The 22,085-nt window shown below is 30.0% G+C and overlaps 2 protein-coding genes across 3 annotated transcripts; both read right to left on the reverse strand.

The window, feature by feature from the left end:
• Positions 1-808: 808 nt before the first annotated feature.
• LOC100794730 (ribose-phosphate pyrophosphokinase 1) lies at positions 809-4,747 on the reverse strand. 2 transcript variants are annotated; one of them, XM_003549925.5, is made up of 8 exons: positions 4,424-4,747; positions 4,154-4,327; positions 3,308-3,556; positions 2,888-3,031; positions 2,646-2,813; positions 1,827-1,896; positions 1,384-1,465; positions 809-1,039 (listed from the first exon to the last, which is right to left on the reverse strand). In XM_003549925.5, the coding sequence occupies exons 1-8, from the start codon at positions 4,571-4,573 to the stop codon at positions 859-861; spliced, it is 1,218 nt and encodes a 405-aa protein (XP_003549973.1). In that variant the 5' UTR covers positions 4,574-4,747; the 3' UTR covers positions 809-858. The 2 variants fall into 2 exon arrangements, with proteins under 2 accessions (XP_003549973.1, XP_006600890.1); XM_006600827.4 differs by having other exon boundaries at positions 4,421-4,747.
• A 9,079-nt stretch (positions 4,748-13,826) lies between these two features.
• LOC100778608 (protein NRT1/ PTR FAMILY 7.3) lies at positions 13,827-19,801 on the reverse strand. The gene is made up of 5 exons (XM_003550893.5): positions 19,634-19,801; positions 19,240-19,354; positions 16,228-16,445; positions 15,557-16,119; positions 13,827-15,303 (listed from the first exon to the last, which is right to left on the reverse strand). Exons 1-5 carry the CDS (start codon positions 19,658-19,660, stop codon positions 14,433-14,435), a joined length of 1,794 nt encoding a protein of 597 aa, XP_003550941.1. The 5' UTR covers positions 19,661-19,801; the 3' UTR covers positions 13,827-14,432.
• Between the last annotated feature and the right edge of the window lie 2,284 nt (positions 19,802-22,085).

Raw genomic sequence — 22,085 nt, forward strand, 5'->3', positions numbered from 1 at the left:
TAAATTGTGATAAATTTTAATAAACTTAATGTTTTTTAAGATACTATTATCTCTGCTAAAAATACAATAACTTGTTTTACTCAATCTTTATGTAATTATATCTGATTTGATACTAAATATTTTTAAAAAATTATATGTTTATTTTCATATCATTTTTAAACAATACTAGATATTGGGTACTTGTATATAAATTCAGTGTATATATGAAATCTAAAGTTGAATGGAATGTCACATATTGAAAAAATTCAAATCTCATTATCTTACCCGCCCATTGTATCCATTACTTTTTATTCGTTATTTATACAGAGAAGGTCGTTATTTATACAGAGAGGTGAAGAGATAAGTCCACCTTGTTTAGGCTTTAATTATTGCATCATTGAATTGTTACTCTTTTAAAAAAATTTACTCCAAACTTTTCAATTTATAAATTATATTCCTAACTTATCATTTCACAACTTTTATCTAAAATTATATATTTTTAAATAATTATCATATATATTGGTTATTCTCATTTGATATTCTCAAATGTTCATTTTCTCACTTGTTTCACAAGAGTCAACTGATCTGGTCACTGTGTGAAGTTCATCCATTTACAAACATTACAAAGTTGTTAAGATTATTAAATTTTACCGCCATATCTTGTGAAAATAAAGTTTTCCGCCCTATCTTATTTCTTAAATTTTACCTATATTTAAGATTTTGAGACTAAAATTAGAAAAGTTATTAAAAGATTAAATTCTTTAAAAAAATTTATTGACATATGAAAATGGGTCAAGATATATAAATAAATTTTTTTTATCATATAAGATGGTCAAATAGCATTTATTCATTAAATTAACTCCAAAAGTAACTGATTGTTCACTGAAAAATACTACTAACAGAACTATCATCATGAACACGCCAAATAGTTTCACCCAAAAGGTTTGCTACAGTAATAATCGTTAACTGGGGAAAATAGTTCTTCTCCGCAACTGGAATGGTGTTTGTGATAATCACCTCGTGAAACAAGCCACTGGACAACCTCTCAATTGCTGGAGGACTGTGAGTGTGATTATCCAAATAAAACGATAATATTAGTAGTGGTTTCATGTATAAAGATTACATGAATGTCATGAGCAACACATTTACATACAAGAATTCATTAAAGAGAAGAAAACAACACACTAACACGGTATAGATATAATATATAAGATATAGATATAATATATAAGATATAATATATAATAATGCAATAAAGAGGAGAAAACAATGCCCAAGAGACAGACTAACACTACCAATCACTAACTTAAAAAATCAGGATTATTATAAACCACAGTTATTGACTGACATCATACTTAGAAAAAATAACATGCTTCATAGTTGGGAGTAGACCCAAGGCAATACCTGAAAACAGCATGAGTGCAGCATGCATACACTTCCCTAGCCCCCTCTTCATGCAAGAGTGCTGCACCCTCAGCAATGGTCCCTACGTCCAAAACCAACATTTGAACCAGAAAATGCACCAACATATATAAATGGTTAAAAGAGCAAGAGTATACAACTATAAAATTCTAGTGCAAATACTTTAAAAGGTAGGAATACCAAAATATGCTAAAGATCATCTGTGATCTGTTTGATAAAAAAAATTTCATTGAAAAAACAGATATTATGACTTCAATCTTAAGATGTAGTCATCTCAACATTCGTAAAACTTTAATTTAATTAATAAAGCAAGCTAAAATTTGTTTTCTTAACTAGATTTCTTCAACCCAGCAAACACTGTGCAAAAAATCACAGAACAAAATATCTCTCTTCAAAGTTCAAATTGGACAATGACGATGGCATACCAGCAGTGTCGATCATATCATCTACCATTACAGCAACTTTTCCTTTTACATCACCAATCAGGTTCATCACCTACCGGTCAAACATAACCACATATACGTTTAAGTTAGTCGTGAGGATAATTACTACTAGCTAGTACATTCAAAACTAAAAATAAGAATGCAACTAAGTTTGGCCACCAAATAACATGGTAATATGGCACCCAAATATCTAACAAAGAAGCCAGAATTCTAGGCCTAATATTGGAGTATTATATTCCCTCTCGAACTCAAATTATTCACATCCTTGTGTCAAAATCAATGATCCCGACAACAAGACACAAAGATAGTGTGCCTTTGTGTCAAGTGACATGGGTCGCAAATTCCCAGTTGACTCTACTAATATCAATTTTATCACAATTTAAAATGAACGATAAATATTATGCATAGCCACACTTAGAAGATACAATTATCACCGTAACTTCTATTCTAGAGTGCATAAGGAGGTGCTTACGCACTTTTGAAGTTATCAACTTCCATCTTTTTAGATTAAATTGAAATGAATATATAAATATATATATATATGTATATATATATACATGACAATGCCAAAGAAATAATTTAATATACTACACATTAAATAGACATTATCAATGGTCACATTAGTTGATTAAGCAAAGTGTTGCGAAAAGGACAATTTATTTCTAGAAAGAGTAATTATTCATAATGAACACCAAGGAAAACCCAATAAAATCTGTTTAAAAGTACTCTGTTAAATAAATGAAAAAAAAAGAAAGATTTGGCATTTCAAGGATACAATGCAGATTTTGTTGCCGTTATTACCTCAGCAACATTGTGTCCATGGCGCCTCTTGTCTACAATAGCTAAAGGTGCATCAGATAATTTCTTTGCAAAAGCACGTGCTCTTGCAACACCACCAACATCTGGGGAAACCACCACCAAGTCACTTGAACTTATCATCTTACTGGCAAGGTAATCAAGGATCACGGGCTAGAGGACATCATAAAAGTAGTATTAGAAAATGTTTTCAAGAAATAAACTACAAACATTCATAGCTTACTTACTTGACAGTGTACATGATCCACAGGAATATCAAAGTAACCCATGGACTGCCCTGAATGAAGGTCACAAGCAAGAACACGGTCTGCCCCAGCTTTTGTAATAAGGTTCGCAACAAGTTTAGCCGCAATTGATTCACGCCCTTGAGTCTATAGAGAGGAGGCAAACTCCATTAGTTCCATGTAAAATCCAATTGCTCACATCATTGAGCAAAAATGCAAAACCAACTAAAGGTAAAAAAATTCAATAAAATAACAAAGGTAACAAAAATGATTTTTCCATTAGACAGCACTAGCACACAAAACAATGGGGAAATTGGACATATACATCACAAATAAGTCAGAAAATTTCAAGAGAGAACAAAAGTACACCAAGTATTAAACCAATGAGTAGCGGGATCTTGTAGTTGCATCCAAAATACTTGCCTTTCTATCAGCTCTGGCATATCCGAAGTATGGAATCACAGCAGTGATATTTTTGGCCGATGCTCTCCGACAAGCATCAATCATTATTTTAAGCTCCATGAGATTCTCATTTGCGGGAGGGCAGGTTGGCTGTATAAGGTAAACATTGCAACCTCTAACACTCTCTTGTAACTGGACATATATTTCACCATCAGCAAATCGCTTGATGGAAATCTTTCCGAGTTCCAGGCCCATGTACCGAGCAATTTCCTAATCAAACCATTACCGTTAGAAAACCAACAAAACTCAACAAAAAAACCAGCCCAATAAAAAGACAGCATATATACTAACTTAATTTTATAGCCACAAACCAAAACAATAGGTAGCTACTAGATTCTGAGTTCAAAAAAATAAGTTCTTTTTATATGTAAGACCAACAAGTCACACACTCTCTGTTCAATAAGCTAGACCTCCTTTGTAAAAAAACAAGGGTTTGCAGCACCTATCATGTTTATAACAACAAATTGCTGCATACCACTTTGCTAGATGACACCTTCACTTATATTGATACTTTGAATCAGAAATGAAACTGCGAATATTTATTCAGTAACAAAAACGCATGTTATTAAAAAAATCCACCGAAAGACCAAAATATTATCAGAAAGTCTGGGAAAGTTAGTGCGCCAGTCAACAGTCATTGAAACGATGAAAACGTCCTTAAGCGTGCGTTTCATCGGTCAAATATTAGTCCCAACGAAACACACATTAATTTCCATTATTTCAAAAATTAACACAAATTCCAACAGTTATTTTGACCCATTCACTCAAAATACCAATGTAAAACAATACACAAATAATAATAATAACCTGAGAGAGAGTGGGATTGGCCCTGCCAGAGAACAATTTCAACCGGTTACTGTTTCTGCTGACGGTCTTCGCCTCCCTCGCGGATTCCATGAACTTCGGCAGAGTCCGTTCGTTGAGAACCGGAATGATCGGTTTCCCGTTGACGAAATTCGACGATTCCGACATGTCACATTTCTGCCATTGAAACAAAACAACACAATCGAGTGTAAATAGTAATTAAATAACACAAAAGAAGAAAAGAAAATTGATTAGTGATTAGTTGAATGCCACGGTGTTAGGCGCGGAGATTCTCGCGCGGGAATGATCAACGAAACCTAAGGTTCGGAGAGTGCCGGTGAAGAGAGAAGAGGAAGAGGAAGTAGAAGAAGAAGAGAGAGTCATGGCGGAAGACGGAGAAGGTTGGAAGAGTGAGGAAGCCATGAGAGAGGGGTTAGGGTTTGTTTTTTTTTTTTTTGTCTTGTTAGGTTTTTGGTTTCTGGGAGAGAGGGAGAGAGAGGGTTTGGGCTGGAGCCGAGGGAGAGAGAGGGAGGGCAAAGCGAATTTCGAGCTCTGTTGTGTTGTTAGCAGTGATGGCGGGTCTTTGTACTTTCCACGAGATTCGGCTTTTTATGTGTTCGCGGCTGGGGTCACCGCGCGACGTCGTTTTAATAGTGTTTAAAAATAATATTAATGAATTAATGAATCCGGGGAAAAAATTTAAAAATTATTCAATTGAAATAATACTGACACATTAATCCAGTTTTTAGTTCAGGTACGGTTCGTGTGAATAAAAAAGTATCATTTATTTAGCTCATTGAATTAAATGAATTTAGATATCTTGAAGAATTAGGGTGTGTGCAGTTTACGTTTTTTTACCGGAACAGTGTACGTATTTATTGAAAAGAAAAATAAAATATTTTTGTTGCTAAAGGTTTTGGTAAAGGAACTGATACAATTATATTAGATTAGATTTTTAAAGTGTGAAGATGAGATCTAATTCAATTCATTGTAAACCCAATTATATTTAAATTGGATAATGGGTTTTAAATTATCAACTGTTATCCCAATCTGACTTAGACATAATAATAATAATAATAAATATAATATTATTAATAAGAATATAATAAAATATTGAAAATCAGAAGAAAAAAAATATGCATAAAATCTACATATTCTACGTAATTATATTCTACATTTTAAAGAAAATTATTTTAAAAATATGTTATGAATATTTTTAATTTTTTAATTTCATAATTCGATTTAACTCAATCCGATCTAACTTAGTCATGATTGAATTGGATCGGATTGAGTTTGAAAGTAAAATCGCCGAAACACAATACAACATAATTTAAGATTTTTTTTATTAGATTAAGAAGTGAATTTTTTGAAACCGACTCATTCCAACTTGTATACACTCTTATTAGGAATCATTAATTTTGATGATTATGATTCTTATGAAGATTAAATTTGGGAGAAAAAAAGAAATGATTAAATTTATTTGACTAATCATTCATATTGTGATATAAATTCCCTACAAATATAAAAGTAAAATGGTATATTTATTATCATCTTTAATTATTTTCCTCATGAAATAATTTAATAAAAATAATGTGATATTTTACCGTAATTAAAATTGTTTTTTAATTTGGGAAACTTCGATGGGCTCCCCATGAAAATATTAAAAAATTTGACAAATGTCAATTTTTTTTATCGGAAAACATGTTATTTTTTAAAAATCAAATCAAACATTACAAATTAACATTCTCAACTTAAGATTTCTCGGAAACAAAAAATTTCCCTTTGCCAAAATTAGCTTATTTTTAAGAACTGACTAGTCATGTGTACAGTGGAGTCTCTGATCTTAATTCATTAAATTAAAATAATTGTGTGCTAATAGATTCATGCATTTGATTGTGTAAATGTAATCTACCTGTTAAGTTTTTTAATAATTAAATTAAAATTTATATTTAAAGATATTTTTAATTGGTTGATATTAAAATAATATTTATACTGACAAAAGAAGAAAACCATACCATAAAGTTTTTCTCTTAACTTAGAAGATTTTTAATTTAAAGAATTTTTTTAAAAAGCTAATGAGAATGATATGAAGAGAGAGGAGGAGGAATTTGTCTTTCGGTAACCGTGGTTTGGTGGAATTTGTATACTGCCAAAGGAGTTGTTGTTTTGGATTAGGACTTGGAAGAATTTGTGTTGGTCAAAATTTATAGCGATGAAAGCAAAACTAAAAAAGTGCATGTTCTTGATTGCGAAGTTGAGACGCTATTTGTCGCTGCTTTTGGTTCGGTGCAAGTGCTTGCCATTTTCGCTAAAATGAATATGCTCGTTCGTGCATTACCAAGCACCCATTCAATATGCTCCTCCTTTTTCTTTATGGTATGTTTTTAGATGAACAAAACTAGAAAAAAAAAAATCTAAACAATAATGCTCTTTCTTTTGTTTAATTAGAAAAAAAAATCTATAAACAAAAAGCTCTTTATGTTTCATTTTCCCTTCACTTCGAAATTTCAATTACATTTTTTTTTTCTCAACTCCCTCGCTTTTCATTCAACATTTCAAACACATCATTAATATCATTCCTCTCTTGAGAAGATAGCGAAAATTTGTTCATATCCTTGTCTAAAAGACTAAAACCGTGTCTATGACTGAAAAATATTAATTAAACGCATATTTAAATATATTTTTAATTCTTGTAATATAGTATTTATTTAGTATTTTTAGTATTTATAAAATTATTTAAGGTTTTGGTTCCTATAGAGTTTGTTTTACAGTTTTAGCCATTAATGCTATTTTTTTCTCATTATAAATTGTAAACTTTTGATATCAAACTTTATTATATTAGAAGATATTCATTTTACACCATGTTATTTAAGAAACATCATATTTGTTCTTCAAAAGATAGTTTACACGTTATCAGTGCATAGTAATAGGAACTAAAACAGTAAAATAAAAACTCAGAAAAAAAAACAGTAAATAAATTTTTTTATAAAGAGGAACTGTATAAAAATAATAATAGAGACTAAAAGCATAAAGTGAGTATATTGTAGAAACTAAAAAAAAATTGAAAAGCAAGAATTTAATTACCAATCATTACAAAAAAAAAAGCTTTAAGAAATTTAAAAAAATTGTTATTTTCATTGTTGATGTCGCCTCTCTCTCACTCTTCCTTATCTATTTACCTATGCATTTTATCTGTCTTCTATGTAGTTCCGAATATACTTATATATAAAAGAAAAATTCATTGCACAAAATAGAATTAAATGTTATATTTATTAAATGAATTACATAGTTACTAAAAACAACATTATTAAATACTATATTTGTTAAATTAATATTTTTTTAGATTTAAATTATAATATGTACTTATTAAATGTATAACCTTATATATTATAATGGTTATTTGAATGAGAGCATTTTAGGAGTTATTCTTCAATGAGAGTGTTTTTAGGAGTATTTTTTTTGTTTGTTAGTCAAGTTTTTTTATCTCTTATTTCCTTTCATCTATTTTTATTTTTCAATTTATTTTGAATGAGAGCATTTTAGGAGTTATTGTTCAATGAGAGTGTTCTTAGGAGTTTTTTTGTTACGCAAGTGTTTTTAATTTTTTATCTCTTATTTCTTTCAATCTATTTTTTACTTTCAATTAATTTTAATATTTTTAAAAGAAATTTCCAATTATTATAAAAATAACCTTATATAATAATATAAATTATTTATCATAAATATAAAATATATTTTTTAGAGGAAATAAAATATAACTTATATACTAATATATAAATATAAAAATAACCTTATTATATAAAATTATTTATCTAGAATACATGGAATGAACTTCAATATAAATATTTAAATACTCATCGTATGTGAAATGAAAATAACTTATATAACTCTGAGAGGGCTCTATTTTTAATTGCAGCTTATTCAAATATGATTCTTTGCAACATGCAAGTGGGTAATTCACAACAAAATTCTTAGAGGTGTCGACGGCTTTTTTAATATAATAAAATTTTACAATACAATAATTGTTATAGCCGGATAGTCACACGCAAGATACTCAATTTATTAACATTTTTTTCTCTACGGTACGATGTCATATTGTCATTCACTGATGTAGAACACTTTTTCTAATAATAACATATTAACATGTACGCGTCGTCGCGTCACTTCAAATATATTATTTTGCAATTATTTGTGTTAATTATGAATATGACATTTATATTCTATGATAATTAATTTTTTAATCAATGTCTATGGCAATTAATTTACCTTTATAAGTTAGACTCAATGAAATGGTTTTAGATGTACTGAGAAAAAGAAAAGAAAAATGACTTTTGAGATATATCAGGTAACAGTATCACAATCATCCGCGTGTGTATGATGTGAAATCACCGAAATCGCATAATACAGTTTCATATGTATCGACTTAAGAAAATTGCATATAAAATTAAAATTCTTCACTATAATCATCACATGATAATTTTTTTCACATTTTAAAATGCCTTTAATTTATTACTTCTTTATTTTATTTTGGTTATGTTTATTAGTTTTTTTTAACTTTACAAAATTTTATAATTATGTTTTAAAATGTTAAACAGATAACAATAACACATTCTTGGTGTCACATGATAATCTTTTGACAATTGATATAATGATTACAATTTGTATAAGTGTTTGAATTATCCAATTTTTCTCAAGCTAAAATTTATACTTGTTTCTTGTTTCAACAAAAACAAATACACAATCGAAATAATGATTACAAGTTTTATAAGTGTTTGAATTATGGAATTTTTCTCAAGCTAAAAACTATACTTGTTTCTTGTTTTAACAAAAAAAAATGTATTTCATTGTAGAATTTGTCGACTATAAGACTATATTTGAATTGGTGGCAGAGAATGTACTATAATATAATGAAATGAGACGGATTGGAATGAAATAGAATAAAAGTGTCATTACATTATTACATTATTAGGTTATTTTATAATGAAATAGAACAAAAAATTAATTTTATTGTTTGAAAAAATGGAACTGAATGTGTTATAATTTTTTAATTTTTATATATCATTTTTATTTTAAATGTATTATGTTTAAGAGACTAATGAATAGAATAAAATTTATAAAGATAAAATAGTTATCATTTTACAATTAAAAGTTTTGTTCCATTAAGAGCACCCCAAATTTGGATAGAAAAAATTGGTGTGAAACAATGAAATGGAATGGATCATGATCCATCATCTTTTCTTATGTTCTAATTTTAATTTTTACAAACCAAACAATGGAACAATTTTTAATTTCTCTTCACTCCTCTTCATTTTGTCCTCTACCATCAATCCAAACATATCATAAGTATAAAAAAACTTCATTTATTAATTAAGTCATTATAAGAATTTATCTTTTCAAAATTCAATTCATTTTAATGATCAAAATGAATTTTCACCATCATATCATTTTGAGAAAAAAAATGATATAATGGTGAAATATTTTATTTAAGTCTCAATCGGGGCATCATTTTAGAATCAAATATTTATAATTTTGTATCATAGCTTACTTTTCTAGTGAAGTAGAAATATCTTATTTATTCCTATTTTAATTAAATTTATTAAAATATTTTTATTTTTGACGAATTGTTTAGGAGGAAGAAATATGTAATTTATTTAACTAACTAAAGTCCAAAATTATTTTAATTCGTTACTTCTTGCATTATTTATGATTTTTTTATCATTAATTATTAAAATTATTAATGAGACAAAATATTATGTCATATTTAGTTTAATTAAAGATTTGACTTTCATTACGTTATTTAGAATAATAACGTCACAAATTTATAAATATGCCTTTAATTTTTAAAAATAAAATAATTAACATATTTTTAATTATTAAAATTATCCATTCCATTATATTGAATTAATATTTTATATTATATAGTTCTAAGGTATAAATAAATTAAAATTAAAATTTTATATTAAAGATGCATATATTTCAAACCTTTATCAATCGAGATAGTCTAACATAATTGATTAAACATGATTGGCAAGTTATTGTAAACTTTTTGGTACCTTCTTCAACTCATACCAACTAAAAAATATATTTTTAGACTTGTTTAATAATAAGAATTATTATTACATGGACATACTATCAACAAATTTACTGTTATTTTATGGGGTATTTGAAATTCCCGAACTATGTGATATGGAATGATCATACTACTCCTCTCACACTTGAGTTTCATTGGATATGCAGTATTTTTTTGAATGAATGACAACATGCAAGGCATCCACCGCCAGTGCTTTGATTGTATTATTTGCTAGCATCAAGTGCATTGATTGTATTCCTACGTGTATTTAGTATCTACTTAGCTGAAATGGAATAAGTTTGTTTCCTGTCAAAAAATAATAAAAAATAAATAAATTAAGAATATTTAATTATATTAATTAGAATCAATTTACATATATTAATTAATTCAAATATTTATAATTACGATAATATGACCTTGAGATGAATTAAATGGATTATGAATAATCAAGAATTATGCACAGATATTTGATAATTCAAATAAAAGTTAATGAAGTTATTTGATTCTAGAATCTATTCTTGTTCGATCTTCAATAATTATTAAGAAATATATTTTATTCAGTTACCTTATTTAAGAAAATGAATAGTAATTAAGTGATTGTTAAATTACTTTTCTATTATCTACAAATGCATTTGTATTTAACTAAAATTAAAATTAAAAGTAAAAGTAAAATTTCTAAAATACTCCTAATTTGGGAGGAAAAAGTTGTCCAAACTTTCCCAGTTTATATCACGCATTTGTCCTGGAGAAATTTTAGTTTTCTATAAGTCTTAGATTAAAAATCTTTGTTTTTTTAAAATAGCGTTATCGAGAAAGGTTTCCTGATATATTTTTTAGCTAGATTTGCAAAAAAACTTTCTCATAGGAAATACAAAATTTTTACCTTCTCAAGTTAATTTTTTCTAGTGACTAATAAAATATAACGTAATTCTTTGATTTTAAAAAAAATTATGTAAATATTTCCAAAATATTTATGGCCAACCAAATTTTATTTATTTCCATGAATGAATCATGATTATGAGGATTCATAAATAATTCTTATCAAATAACTTATCCTCTTTAACTAATATTTTTATCGGATTTGATAGAATCTTCTTAGGTGGTAATTTTCCGTGAACTCATCCTTGAATGGTGGTGGAGTGTACCTACAATGACTCTCCAAAGGGTTAGATTTTAGTTGATTTATCTAAACTTTGATGATTTCCTTTTATAAAAGTAAAATTGGATGATAAATCAATTTTCCTTTTAAGATAATATAAATATAAAAAAAAATATGATTTTATCTTATATTTCTCCTAATAATAGATAATTTATGATATTAAAGGTTTATCTTTAACTTTTTGTTAAAAGATAAAGTTTCTTTTTTTTTTATTTAATTATGTTGGATCCTTTGAATCTCAATAAAGGTTTGCGGAGTTCGAACTGTATAAGTAATAAAAAAAAAAGATGGTAAGAACCTATCAAAATGATGTTTTATTTTAACTAGAAAATTATGATATTATATTTATTTAATATTATTTTATCTATTAATTAATTAGTATTATTATTTTATTAATATTAATTTAATCACGATTGAAACATAAAATCTAATCGACTAAAATATATTTTTCATCCTCATAAAATGAAAAATATTTAGATTTATCCTTGTAAAATTTATAGTATATTTTCATCTTTGTAAGATTGAAATATGCCAAATTTTGACCTAGAACTAGGTTCAAATATATTTGTGCCTATATTTTGCTATTTGTGGTGGTTGAATTTTTGGAAGTTAAAAATCAACACATAAATTGTAGAAAAATCATCACAAATTAAAGAAAACCATCTTAAGTTGTAGAAAATTCATGACAAATATTTTTTCTTACAATTTATGATAATTTTTTTGTAATCTCTGATTATTTTTAACCCAATAAATTCTCGTGTAGTTTCAATCGAATTTACCCAAACTTAGTTCTTATTCAAAATTTGATACAGTTCAAGTTCAATCTATGAGAATGAGAACGTACTAAAAATTTTATAAGAACTAAAATCCAAACATTTTTAATTTTATAAATAAAAAAATGGCCGATCTAGCTTTAGCATTAGCGTATGTTTTTACCTATTCACTAACTGATTCAGTTTTATAAACACCGGTCATACGATATATTTGATTGATGGAACATTTGGATCATTTTTACGAACAAGTTCTACTAGAAACTTTTGTTTTGTGAGTACTTTTTTCCCACACGGGCCACACCGTTCTGAATTTTGCTCTACCCTTGGCCGTAATCTAATCTCTTTACTTCTCTTTGCATCTCATCTCGTTCAGTCGCGTCCATTGTAACTGACGCTGTCTCTCTTGGATGTAAGTTGAAATTGCGTGTTTTGTTTGGGTCCCAGAGACCTCCATTCTTATTACATTGCTGAAATGATTTCGTGGATGTTGGTCTCAGATAGCTATAACATTGGATCACTTTGTTGCCTATTACTCTACTAGTTAGTTTCAAAGGAACGGATTTTCTGTTAAATAAATTAAGTAACATGGCGTCTGATCATCTCCTGTTAGTTCTCCAATCAAAATTGGAACTTCATCTCAGTAATTCGCACAATAAAGGTCAGCTTTAGTTACTGATATAAAACTTCAATTTTGATTGAAGAATAATACCGTAAACAGCTCAAGAATTACACATTAAGTTTTGTTCAAATAAAGGATATGTGAAATCCAAAAGCAAATGTATTAAGATTCTTTTGGTTTGGAAGATTGTGATACAAATATCCTGTAGCATATCTACAAGACAGATATATTACATTATGTGTTGATCTTCCCACTCTGTGAATACTATTGGTAGACCATATGTTTATTTGTTAAGAGCTTTAATTGCTAGTGCTACAAAGATTATTTATAGGTACGTGGCAGAAAAAGATGAAGCAAACTGGCTTTGTATTTAGTAATCTCTCTCATATGAGCAATCCGAAAAAATCTCCTCATTTTCTTCAATTCCTGGTTTGTTTCCTCTATTATAACATGTACCTCACTCTTGCTTAGCTCACTATTTTTTAAGGTCGTTGCATAGTAACATCAGCACATTTTGGTGTATTGGCTTTATTCAATTATTCCTATTTCAATTCCGTAAAATTTGATTCCGTACTAAGTCTACCTTAACTTTTACATGTTAATACCTCTTTTTGCTGCAAAAAATCCTCCTATATGGCATTCCATTTCTACTGGGGGAGTTCATGTCTCCCTTAAATGTACCTTAAGTGTATTTTTTAAATTTTCTAAAGTTGCTCGTTAAGTTTGGTTTCGTTTTGTTCTTTTTGTAAGTGATTATGTACAACACAGTCAACACTTATTCCGTAAAATATATTGCCAGTGATATAAATTGATGGTCAGTGTTATTTTATTTAAGTAATCATTTGGCAAATGAATGTGTGTGTGTAAGTTATTCTGCCTATGCAGTCACTCAGCTAAATTAGAATGTATAAGCATTCCTTAAGTTTCTTAGTTAATGATTGTTCATGATTGCATGCTTGTCCCTGTTCCACTTCCACACCGCAATGACAAAAACGTTTGCGTTAGCACTGGGAGGAGAGACATATAGTATGTAAGATCTGTAAATAGTTGGTAAATGTAGCTTAAGATTTCACACTTGGAAATCAAAATGACATATTCATTGTGAACAATGGAACGTGCAAAAACAAAAGAAAGGAGGCTTAAAGTGGCCCTGAAACTGTCATTGTCTCTTCAAAAACTTTAGTTTTACACAACCCATAAACTGAAAATATAGGGGTCTGTTTGGCTTGTGAAATGATTTATTGTTTTTATTTTCAGTTTTCAATAAATAATTATAAAAATGCTACCTTATTTTCAATTTATTTAGATTTCAAAATTTGTACAAGAACTGGTTGTAAACAACATTTTGTTGTTTTTACCATTTTCTATACAAAAACTTGAAAGCAGGATACAAATTGGAAACAGGGTAACATTTTAGTAATTATTTGCAAAAACAAAAAAGGAAAACAATGTTTTCTCAAACCAAACAAACCGTTAGTTGAAACAAAAACAGTGACAACAGTTATAAGAGACTCAGGTAAAAGGGCTTCTCTCACTGCAAACCAGCCACTTTTTCTTCCAATAGCAACTATAGCTCAAGTTAATCTGACTGGTTGTTGATCCCTTCTTTCTCTTATTTATATATACTGTTACCATAACCTTTGTTTGTTGTCCATTGCAAATTAGACTTTAAAGCTACCAGGCATATCATTCTCTTCATATTTCCCTTCCAGCTGTATACTCTTGAACCACTTTGCACATGCAATATAAAGGACCAAATCTATAGATGTCAAGATAGCTAAGAGGAAGTAAAACCTATCTAGGTGACCTCTGTTTAAGTTTCCAGGGATCCACCCTGGCATGTGATCCTCAGTGGAGATCTTCATAACTATACTAACAAGTAAGCTACTTACGTAGTTCCCAAGAGATATGGACGTCATGCAAAGGGCACTTCCGAAGCTCTTTAAGCCATCTGGCGTCTGAGCATTGAAGAACTCTAACTGGCCTACATACATGAAAACCTCTGAAGCTCCAATAAGTGTGTACTGAGGAATTTGCCAAAAGATGGTTAAAGAGCTTGTGCCACTGCAGTGGGGGCATACTGGGTCTGCATACTTAAGTCTGTAGCATTCAACTATTCCAGCTGAAACCATTGCCATTACAGCTATAACAAGCCCTATTCCCATTCTCTGAAGCTCAGTAAGTCCCTTGGAACTTTTCTTTTTAAGTCTTCCGACAAGTGGATCAATCACTCGACGGTAGAAGAAAATGAAGACAGCTACGCTGAGGATGTCAAAGCTAGACATGCTTGCAGGTGGTATTCTGAAATGGGAAATTGTAGTTTTCATGGCAGCCCCTTGCTCCACAAAAAGAGAAGCCATTTGTGTGAAAACCACTGAGTATATTATCGTGCAAAGCCAAATAGGAAGAAGTCTTAGTATGCACTTCACTTCTTCAACTTGAGTTATAGGGCAGAGACGCCAGGGGTTATAAACGCCACTCTTTTGGTCTTCTAGATCTCTGGAAGATATAATCGCTGCTCTATCCAGAAACCTGCAAGGCAGATGACAAATGGCAAATTGATCAAATTGTTATAGCTTGGTAGAATGAAGAGTGGCCAATTATACTGAAAACCTAAGTTGTTAAATTTGTAAGTTGTGCCATGGTCTTAGCAAAATGATTAGTTGAGGACATCGATATAGTAAAAGCATTCCATGCAACCTCTGACCTATAAGGTATAAACATCAATTGTTTTCAGAAGTATTTAACTATGTGGTTTCAGCTGAAATTAGCTTCTAATACTTACTTGAACCCTTCGGTGTGGAGAATCTTCCTGTTGCCATTGGTGGGAGATTCATTTTCATCCATGACATATAGATCCTCTCCATTTGATGCCATTTGAGCTCTCCATTTCCTTGATGCAGCAACAAGGACTTGGCTGAACCTTGAAAGAGGATTGCCACTAGGTTTGAAGTGTCTATATCTTGGGGTCCCAAGAAGAAATAAGACAAGGGCAGCAAAAGCAGAGCCTGCAGACACCCAGAACCCTAGAGCCCACAGTCCTTCATCTTCAAAATAGCCTAGAATTGTGTTTGAGAAGAGTGAACCAAGGTTCAAAGCCAGATAGAAGTAGCTAAAGAAGGCAACCTTTGAGTAACCCTCCTTTGAGTGCTCCTCGTCAAACTGATCAGCTCCAAATGTGGCAATATTTGGTTGATACCCTCCATTCCCTAAAGCAATAAGATAGATTGAGAGGTAGAACATCCCCATCTCCAAGCTTGAATGTTTCCCACATGGAATTGTTTCATTCCCACAACCTTTAGGCCTAATCAAGGAGAGGTATGATGAAAGAGACAAGGATACTAGACCCTGTTATTTCAAACCAGAAGATTAGTTTATTACCTAAGGAATGAATTAGCTTGAAATTAAAGAGGAAGAATAAGGAGAAGGAAAGGAAATAGAGAGGATATTACTTACTATTACAAAGATGACCTGAAAGATGGCACAAGTTTTGTATCTTCCCCAATACGAATCACTTAGGAAAGCACCCACAAGAGAGAAGATGTAAACTGTGCCAGTCCACTTGCTCACATTGTTTGCAGCTTCAGCATTATCTTGCCCCATCACTCTTGTCAGGAACAGCACTAGGTTCACCCCTACTCCAAAGAATGCTAAGGTTGCCAGACCTTGGTTCACTGATTGATGCAATCAAGAAAATAAGCAGTGTCATTAGTATAGTAGACCGCGTTATATGAATACACTCACATGCATCCTTGTGCATATGCATTAAAAATGTAGCTTGTTAATGGCCAGAAAAACTGGAAGTATCCTGGTTCTATTCGTGCTTAATTACATATTTTACAAAGAGACACTTTCAAATGGTTGCAAATTCAGCCAAGAAACATGCAAATTCATTCTGAATTAAATAATTAATACGTACCCAACTAAGGTGGTATAAAAGTATGTGCGGATAACAGAAAACAGGGGGAAAAATGAATGTGTAAATATGCATGGCTAAATCAATCCGGATTACTAATTTACTATATCTCGCAAAGGGTAGTGGATCATGTCACTTCTGCATATATCAATGACCGAATATGATGATAAGTTCATGGAATCTTCACTGTGAAGAGTGCATTACCACTAATAAGCATTATGTACCACCACAAAAAAAAAAATGCACACGTGATACTTATTAGTATAATTTTAGGTATTTTGCTTTTATAAAGCATACACTTTTCGTTATGCAACAGTAATGGTTTCACACGCGAAATGACACTTCGAATATGTCGCCTAAGTAAATCCTTTTTATACACTCTTGCTAAGTATAAGTGATTTCCATGCCAATATTCACGAACCACCAATAATTCTGTAATGGGAGAAGTGTTACAGGTCAAGTATTTCGATCTTACCATTTTTTCTTTCAAATCTTAATTAAATTAAAAGTATATTGTATTGATAAAAATTATTAAATAGCTAGGATCTTATATAATGACGAAGTATATTCAGGATTGCGAGTCGTATTTCCAGTACCAGCAGGAGGGACGCTTTTCTTTCTTTCTTTCCGTTTTTTTTTTCCTTTACACCAAAAAACAAAAACCTCAATTTGCATGATTGAAGTATCAGGAATTATCTAAAGTCTCCCTTAGCAAACAAAAGAAATAATATTCATAAAAAGGATATATTCCGTATAATTTGAAATGGAAATTATTTCTTTATTACGAAGTATCTTTCATATTAACAAAAGAAACTATTCATAAATGATTTAAAATTCTTTTATGTTGGATCCCTTTTTTGTGTCGTCCCTCTAAAAACCAAAAAGAAAAAGACATTATTATTTCAGCATGTACTTTTCGATCTAAAAACCAATCACATACTTCAGTACATGTACATGCACGCACGTTACTTATTTGCACACTTCTCTGCACACACGAAAACTCTCGGAACTAACTTAAGTACTTAACAATGATTCTAATAATAATATTTGGCTGATTCCGACCTACCAATTTTCCTTCACCTTTAACGCTGTGCATGTGCAATACTACTATCTTATTTCTGGAACGAACTACTGACCAAGTCAGTGAGCATTTATCAATTATTCCTTCCCATTTATAATAACAGTTTTTGTTATCTATTATTCCGAGAGTAATTGTTAAAGAATCAATAAATGAAATATTATTATTATTTAAAATAGAGATATGTTGATAATATTAAATGTTATACTATCTACTCTAGCCGTTGTTGTAATAATAATTATCATTCAAATGTAAATATATATTCAATTTTTTTTACTTTATTAATACCCTTTCATGTTATTAAATAAAATGTTAGAAAATACGATAAAAACTAAAAAGCAAGTTTAATTTAAAAATATAAAAAAATGAACTAAAACTATAAAATAGCGATTAATAAGTATACCAGCAACTACTCCTATATGTTAGCTACCATGGATTCTATCTGTTTTCACTAAATATAGAATTAGCCTTGCTTGCACTCATTGGTTAATAGTCATGATTCGTCTATTGTTAAGGACACGTGGCAATAACCCACATCATGCAAGATCCTAGCATTGGTTACGTGTCAGGAACGTATTCCCCTAAAAGGCATGCTAGTATCTCCTCACTCTCCTTTCCTTTCCTCCCTTCTTGTGTCGTTTTATTTGGATTCAGAATATCTCTCTCTCTGAACTGGACCAAGAATCAGTAGTATATTATGTAACTCCAGAAAGATATATAGTGCGGTGGAGTAGTAGGAGTTAGCCCGCAACAAAATTAAAATCTATGATTTTTTTTTTAAAATTGAATGGAGCACGAGGTTCTTGCATTTAAGTTGTGTCCTTTTCTACACGACGAAAACCGATGATAAGATGACTTCAAGAGAGGTTGTTTGTTTGTGGACCATTCTAAAAGCTAGTTCTAGAGTTCTTTCAATTCCTACGATCGATAAGCTATCTAAGATATGTATATATCATTCATTTCATCAAAATCTCCGCTAGCTGAACACAGGTTCATGAAACTTCTACGGCTCCAACTTCTGCCACGAGTCACCTTTATCATCAGCAACTATATACTTAGACGTATCTCTCTCACTCTCACACAATTGATGTTAATCACTGTAAGCTCAAATCAATAATAAATTAATAATAAGAATCTATCTAGCTAGCTAGCCAGTGCAGGGACATTTACAATCTTGGAAAGTGATACTTTTCAAATCAATAAATTAGGGAAATTTTATGTACAATTGTAGCTAAGGATTATTATAAATTAAAAGAAGATCAAATTTTTTTTCACTATGATATTAGTAAGAATGTTTTATTAGTTTTGTTGATGAATAATTTTTACCGAACGATCTGACTGGCTACATTTAAAGGATGCAGAACAGGAGGCCAAGTTTATACATTACATACGATTGAATTTGAATGCAATAATACTCAATAAAAAAATAGTAAAAAGAAAAAAATTGGCCCTGCTATTTATGTTTGGAACTTACATAGAACGATGGTTCCAGCAACCCATCTGCCAGATTTGGCTCTAATTGCAGGGCGACCATGCCAATCAACACTTCCATCAAGAGTGAGTTCTTCCGTGTCACCTTTGAACTTTACCTGCATAGTGATTTCAACATTGAAAACAAATGGCACCATTTTTAGCTAGTACTTATTAATTATAACACATTCATAGTTTAATTTTATACATAGATATATATTTATAAAATCCTGCAGGGCATGCTAAAAGAATGCATGCACTTAACTAGTGATCAAGGAAGTGTAGTGAAAAAGAAAGGGAATCGAAGCTGAGAATGAAGGATTTGAAGTTTCTTGAGTTAACATGTATATGGAAAGTTCTCTCTCTATATATATTTATAAGCTTAATTAATAACATACCTCTTTGCTGACTTCTAAGCAGGCCATGGTGGTGTCAAAGTTAAAAGTTAAAGACAAAGTTGTATTAATTTCTCAACCTGCTATAGAATGCAGGTGAGAGAAGTGAAGCAGGAAGTGTTGTGTCGAGTGAAGGGTGAATAGAAGAACACGATCGAAATTTACACATGAAGCAGAGAGGGTGGAAGTGTTCAATAAATAGAGGAAGCAAAGGTGGCTTGAACGGTGCAGATTTCAGAGTGCAAAAAGTGGGGACATCCCACGTGTCATCCTCCAAAACTTTATACTAAAAATATATAAAAATACAGTCAGCTTAATTGATAATTGATATGAAAACTTTTGTATCTAAATCAATAGTTACAAATTATCATAACCAATATTATTTAGAGACATAAAAAGTTAAAAGATATATAATTAACTAAGAAAATATAATAACCTTTTCATTTTTTACAAATTATTTCACATAAACATATTCTGCAGTATTTTTCAATGACTAAAGTATATAATTGTGTGATGGTAACATATGCAGTCGTCATCTACGTATTATTTTTCTGAATTTTTTATATCGCTATAAATTTGTCAATGAAGAGTATAGTTAGTTAATCATTTTATTAGAATATTTAAGAAAATAAGTATATTTTGTAATATAAGGTGGTTATTTTCTAATAAGTGATAATGATTAAAAAATAAAAATAATTAAGATCATATCAAATTAAAATACAATATATGGTACGATAGATATCAATAAATGCAAAGAATTTTCTTTTGGACTGAAATATACGGCAGGTCGATGTCATATTTAGCACCCACATAAAATCTTCTTTTCATTTTCTTTTATTTTTTGTTATATTTTTTATCTTCAAGTCGACATTTGAATTATTTCAGCATAATATTTTAAAAGTTAGTTGTAACATTTCATTTTTCGTAAAGTAATTTAAAAGAGATTGTTATTTATAAATAGAGTTTTAGAAAAATGATAAATTTTTTATAATTTTATTAATTAAAATAATAATTTGAGAGAAAATAAAATAAAAAAGTATTTTATTTATTTATTTGATAAGAAATAAAATAGAGTTCCTTTTATAAAATAATAAAAATAAATAAATAGAGTAAATGATAGGTTGAATACCCTAACTATAAATAATAATATGTTAGGTCAGTTTTCAGACGGACAATAGTTTCTATGCCTCCTCTCTCAATTTTGTTTTCCTTTTTTTCCTCCAAAAACATTTTCTTTTTCCTGAATACCACTAAATCTGTCCCAGAAAAATGATGATCTCAAACTCATTTACCATTGGATTATCGTAAAATTTGAGCACCAGGTTCAAAACTCAATTACGAGCATTCTCACCGTTGGGAATTACGAAAAGATATCGAAGCTGAGAGAACTACTCTTTGTATCGTAACTTTTTCTTTTTTTCGCAGAAACCCAAAATTGTCTCAGTAAAATTACGATATTAGACATGTTAACCATTGGATTATCATGAAATTTTTGTATTTGGTTCACGATTCAATTATGCACATTTTCACCATTGGGATTTATGAAATAATATTCATGGAGAGAAAAATGAATCGCACGAAGACAGTACAAAATGGAGTCTTCAATCCCTTCTCATTCTCTGTGACATTTGAGAATCCTATCAGAGCAGTCGGAGGAAAAACTTGAGAAATCTCAACTGCTAGAGATGCTGCTATTGTTGTCACAATACACACGTGAGTCCGCTTAGAGGTAAGAGATGAGTTTATCGCAATTGGGGTTATAATGAACATGTGTAGGGATCCTTAGGGAATTAATTTGGGATTTATTTTGGGATGTTTATTGTATTATAATTTTTTCCTTCATGATTATAAATACAATATTGATGTCCTGATGTAAATTGGTTGATAAAATAGAGTGCTCTTGGTGTTTTCATTTTTTTAATACCTATGATTTTGATTAATTGATTTTCATATAATTGTGTGAAATTATTTGAGGGGTTTTACTCCCTATGTTGTGATAAACCTTTTGTATAAATTTTTATATTGAGATTATGAAATGGTGATTCAAATTGTGAGTATGTGATAAATTGAACCTGTGATTAATGATGAAATACATGTGTATTGAGATGTGTGTATTGAGTTGTGAGCTATGAACTATGCAATCACACAATTGTAAGATCCTTTAAGTACGATGAGTATTGTGATAAGATCCACTGTGGGAACCCGACGAGTTAAAATGATTTTGAAAATAATTGAGTAGTTGTGTATATTGCATAGTTCATAGATAAAGTGTATATGATTCATGAGGTGTGATAATGTTAACTCGTTGACAAGTGTACCAAATTTGTCACAAGTAGTAAAGTACTCGGAAGTCCAAGTGTCGAATCCACAGAGACTTTGTTTGTACTTAGATTAATACAAACCCAATTTAAAAGCAATAGATAAATAATTTAAAATAAATATAAGAAAATATAGG

This window comes from Glycine max, chromosome 17, assembly GCF_000004515.6.
Source record: "Glycine max cultivar Williams 82 chromosome 17, Glycine_max_v4.0, whole genome shotgun sequence".
Taxonomy (NCBI): Eukaryota; Viridiplantae; Streptophyta; class Magnoliopsida; order Fabales; family Fabaceae; genus Glycine; species Glycine max.

Bases quoted from the DNA above. Each gene is read 5' to 3' on its own strand.
- LOC100794730 (XM_006600827.4), bottom strand. From the start codon at position 4,573: ATGGCTTCCTCACTCTTCCAACCTTCTCCGTCTTCCGCCATGACTCTC. The intron at 1,897-2,645 runs GTAATAACGGCA...TTTGACCGGTAG, and splicing joins ATGGACACAATGTTGCTGAG to GTGATGAACCTGATTGGTGA. The intron at 1,466-1,826 runs GTATGCCATCGT...TTTTGGACGTAG, and splicing joins TGATATGATCGACACTGCTG to GGACCATTGCTGAGGGTGCA.
- LOC100778608 (XM_003550893.5), bottom strand. From the start codon at position 19,660: ATGGCCTGCTTAGAAGTCAGCAAAGAG. The intron at 19,355-19,633 runs GTATGTTATTAA...ATCACTATGCAG, and splicing joins GCTTAGAAGTCAGCAAAGAG to GTAAAGTTCAAAGGTGACAC. The intron at 16,446-19,239 runs GTAAGTTCCAAA...TGCATCAATCAG, and splicing joins TGCTGGAACCATCGTTCTAT to TGAACCAAGGTCTGGCAACC.